The sequence below is a fragment of the Acomys russatus genome, chromosome 3 (assembly GCF_903995435.1).
Source record: "Acomys russatus chromosome 3, mAcoRus1.1, whole genome shotgun sequence".
Classification (NCBI taxonomy): domain Eukaryota; kingdom Metazoa; phylum Chordata; class Mammalia; order Rodentia; family Muridae; genus Acomys; species Acomys russatus.
The window spans coordinates 82,727,342-82,731,685 of NC_067139.1; the positions used below are offsets into that span (position 1 = coordinate 82,727,342).

Genomic DNA, 4,344 nt, shown 5'->3' on the forward strand with positions numbered 1-4,344 from the left:
TGAAGTTGATTGAAGATGGACTACCTGCTTCGAAGGCAGGTGCGGCCTCCAGGTTCCCAGGTTAAATATCTCTATTGGCTTTTGACACAGAGTAGTGGGGGTGAATAAGAGGAGGAAATGCAATAAGGTTCAGCTGAGTCTCAGTAAATGAAGAAAGATTGAGAACAGACCCTGCAGGTGGTCTGTTACAAGGTTGGGCATGGTACCTGGGAACTGAAGTGGAGGGCAGGAAGGACAGTGAAGATGGCCTGTCTGATTCCCAAGCCTGTGTGAGCAGTGGGTTCCCAGATAGACAGTGTTTGTAGGTATTCACAGCTGACTCCAGTGAAAGGAACTCGGCTAGAAGTGGGCACGTTTTGGAAGGGTCTCAAGAAGGAGAAAATCTGGATTTCTTGTAAGGTCTGATAGATTCTCCAGGGTACTCACCACTGCTGTTCTATCAGTAATTCATTCTATCAACACTGGATTCTCTGGTAGTGAGGGAAATGGGTGGTGCCATCCTCAATACCAAATAACCTATGAGGACTTTACTAAGAGTAGCTGTGTGTATATTTGATTCCAGGCTGGCCATTCGGGAAGGTAAGATGCAAGCACAAAAATCATATCTATATTGTTAACAGGAACTTGCTGAAATAGAAAGAGCATTTTCCTTTTGCAGCTGAAAGTCCACAACAGAGCTGAAAAAGCCTTTTTATGAATGCCATAACATTCAAGGACAAAGATTGATCTAAGTATCTGTGTCCAAAAAAAATGCAAGAGTTTCTTGAGGAATAATCTCAGAAGTCTGCAATATGGGAGTGAATTAGTAAATATAGTCCCTGACATAAAAAATGCTTTTTATACACACTTGTATATATGAACATATCACACCTACATTTATATGTGAAAACATTACATTATACATTTGCAAAGAAACATAATGTATATGATATGTTATAGTTAAAGATAAGAAACAGCCTCGGTCATGTGTACAAATACCATTATTGATCTCTTAGTACTAGAGCCCTCTTGATATGACATGTTGCTGTTTAGTGTGTCTAAGTCCCTCATAGATTCTGAGAGCACTTAACTATAGAGTCCTCACTGGCTAGAAAAGCAACCACACGGTGGCAGTAGATCTCAACTGTTTGGGAATATGCAGAGAATTCTCTTCCTTGTATGCTGATTGTGCAGGCTTAGAGCAGAAACAGAGTCTTCTTGTGAGTGGCTGAGGGAAAGACCTAAGAGATAGAACTGTTGCTAAGAGAGAACAACACCCTAATAGCTGTAGCTGACCTTCTATTCATCACAATCTACACTGGATTTTAATTTAATTGGGAAGAACAATGAACACATATGTCCCTACCCTGGTCATGTTTCTGTGCCTGCAGCTGGACGGTAAGTTAATATTTTAGGGCCACAGAATAATCAGTGGGCATTTCTGAGACAGCTAGTGGAAACTATATTTTATTCATGTTTTCCTAGTTACTTTAGAAAAACAGAATTCTGGAAAGTTATTACCTGACAATGTTTCTCCTTCCTTTCTGTCTTTCTGCACAGGGATGAGCCGAGGTGAACAGGTGGAGCAGCGTCCTTCAATCTTGAGTGTCCAGGAGGGAGCCCGTGCTGTTATCAACTGCACTTACACAGACAGTACCTCAAGCTACTTCCCTTGGTACAAGCAAGAACCTGGGAAGGGTCCTAAGCTCCTCATGGACATTCGTTCAAATATGGAAAGAAAGCAGAACCAAAGACTTGTAGTTTTAATGAATAAGAAAGCAAAAAACTTTTCCCTGCACATCACAGACACTCAGCCTGGAGACTCAGCCGTGTACTTCTGTGCAGCAAGTGCACACTGCTCCACGAGCACCTGCAGGCTGTCCTCAAACCTGCTAAGGGGCCAGGAGCTCCATCTACATCCTGTGTCACAGGCCTTGCAGTGAAGCATTTGCCAGTCGTTAGTTTGTAGGTCTAACTAAATTAAACATTAAAAAGACAAAATAAAGAAATTAGCTTCAAGTCATTCACAACAGTTTAGGACAGTTTCCTCTTTCTTTTTTAAGATTTATTTTTAAAATTAAAGTATAATTTCATTAATTTTTGTTTCTCATTCTTTCTTCCAGTCCCTTTTATATTTCCTTCTCTATTCCCTCACAAACCCAAAGTCTGTCTCTCTTTAACTAATAATGTTACATATGTGTATGAATACAATCAGTTGTGTCTTGCTAGTGTTGCTTGTATGTATATAATTTTAGAGTAAACACTTTCTTTAGATAACTAACTGGGGCAATTATCCTCAGAGATGACCAATTCTTCCTCTCTTCATTAATTGTTTGTAGTTTTTTGTTTATAGAGTAGGCTACCATGAGACTTGAGCAATAAGACAAGAGATTGCTATCAAAAGGAATCAAACATAAACAAACAAATCAAATTATCAGATAATGTGATATTATACAGAAGAGATATTCAAAACCCTGCAAGAATATTTTAGAAATTATCAAAAAGTTCAGCAACATGATAGGGCACATGATATACTTACAAACATCAATAGTCTTTCTATATACCACCAACAAACATGCTGAGAAAGGGATTATACACATTTTCATTCACTACATCTTCAAATTTAAAATTATCTAGGAATAAACCTAACCAAGGAACCTAAGTACTTCCACAAGAAAAACATTAAATCTCTGAAAAACCGGGCAGCAGAAAACACTAGAAAATGGAAAATCCTTTGATGCTCTGGATTAGTAGAACTAATATTGTAAAAATGACCATTATTCTAAAAATAATTTAAAAATTCAATGAAATCCCAATCAAACCCCCACAGCATCCTTCACAGATATAAAATAAAGCATCTAAAGATTTATATATGAACATGCAGAACACCAAACAGACAAAATGAAAATAGTAATGCCCCATGGCATACAATAGTTAAAAAAGTAAATACACCTGGAAAAGAAGGTGTATTGAAAACTGCAGGAGAAAAAACACAGATCACATATAAAGGAAAACATATCATAACACTTGTTTCAGAATGAAAACTTTGAAAGCCAGAAAACCCTGGAGCAAAGCATTCCAAAATGTAAAATGCTATGAGAACCAACCTAAGACAATATACCCAACAAAACTATCTGCAGTGATTGATTGCAAGAGAATGAAAAATTATATATCCAGCAAAGCAAACCTAAAGAAAGTGTGAGAAACATTATTTGGGATTAAGAAGAGAAATGCAGATACAAAGCCATAATTATTAGAGCACATAATGCCACTGAGAACACAAACAACAACCCCAAACATTGATAACATGCTGACCACAACTAACATACACATATCAATAATAACTTTAAATATCAATGGTTTCATTATTCACTCAAAATACAGTGTAGGGATCCAAGATGGTGGCACCGACTACACATAGTGTCTAGTGGCCTGATGGAGCCTAGGAACCAGGCTGGGAGCTGCAGATAACAAGACTGGAAGAGCCCTAGGTAATAGGGGTCCATGTGGTGCAGAGCACAGGTGGGTCTGGCCTCAAGCCATTCAACTGATGCACAGAGGACGGGTGCCCAGTCCCCAGAGACTGGTTGCATACCGTCCTCTGAGCTGCAGCTGTCTCCTATATCTCAGATTCTGAATCTGGGACTGAACTGTGGGTGGTGAACTTTCTACTCAATGACGACAGGGTCAGGGAAGATATAAAGATAGAAATTAAAGACTTCCTAAAATTCAATGAAAATAAAGGTACAACATACCCAAATTTATGGGACACATTGAAAGCAATGCTAAAAGTAAAGTTCATAGCACTAAGTGCCTTCATAAAGAGATTAGAAACATCTCATATAGGCAACTTAATGACACATCTGGGAACTTCAGAAAAAATAAAAAGAAGCAGAAACACTCAAAAGGAATAGATGGCTGGAAATAACTGAATTCAAGGCTGAAATCAATAGTAGAAACAAAGAGAACAATTCAAGACTGAACAAAACCAAGAGCTGGTTCCTTGAGAAAATCAACAAGATAGACAAACCATCAGCCAATCAAATGGTTTAACAGCATCAGAAATTAAAAGGGAGACATAACAACAGACACTTAAGAAATACAAAGAACCATTAGATCCTACTTGAAAACTCTTTATGCCACAAAATTTGAAGATCTAAAGGAATTGGACAATGTTTTAATGGATTCCACTTCCCAAAGTTGAATAAAGATCAGATAAGCAAATTAAATAGTCCTATCACTCCTACAGAATAGAAGCAGTCATCAAAAGTTTCCCAAAGAAAAAAGGCCCAGGGACAGATAGTTTCAGTGCAGAATTCTACCAGACCTTCAAAGAAAAGCTAATACTGGTACTCTTCAAACTAC

At 38.0% G+C, this 4,344-nt stretch overlaps 1 gene segment (V, D, J or C); it reads left to right on the forward strand.

Annotated features, from left to right (window-relative positions):
• Positions 1-1,291: 1,291 nt before the first annotated feature.
• LOC127187173 (T cell receptor alpha variable 13-1-like) lies at positions 1,292-1,922 on the forward strand. The segment is given in 2 exon segments: positions 1,292-1,377; positions 1,540-1,922. Coding segments are annotated over 2 exon segments (435 nt in total).
• Positions 1,923-4,344: the final 2,422 nt, after the last annotated feature.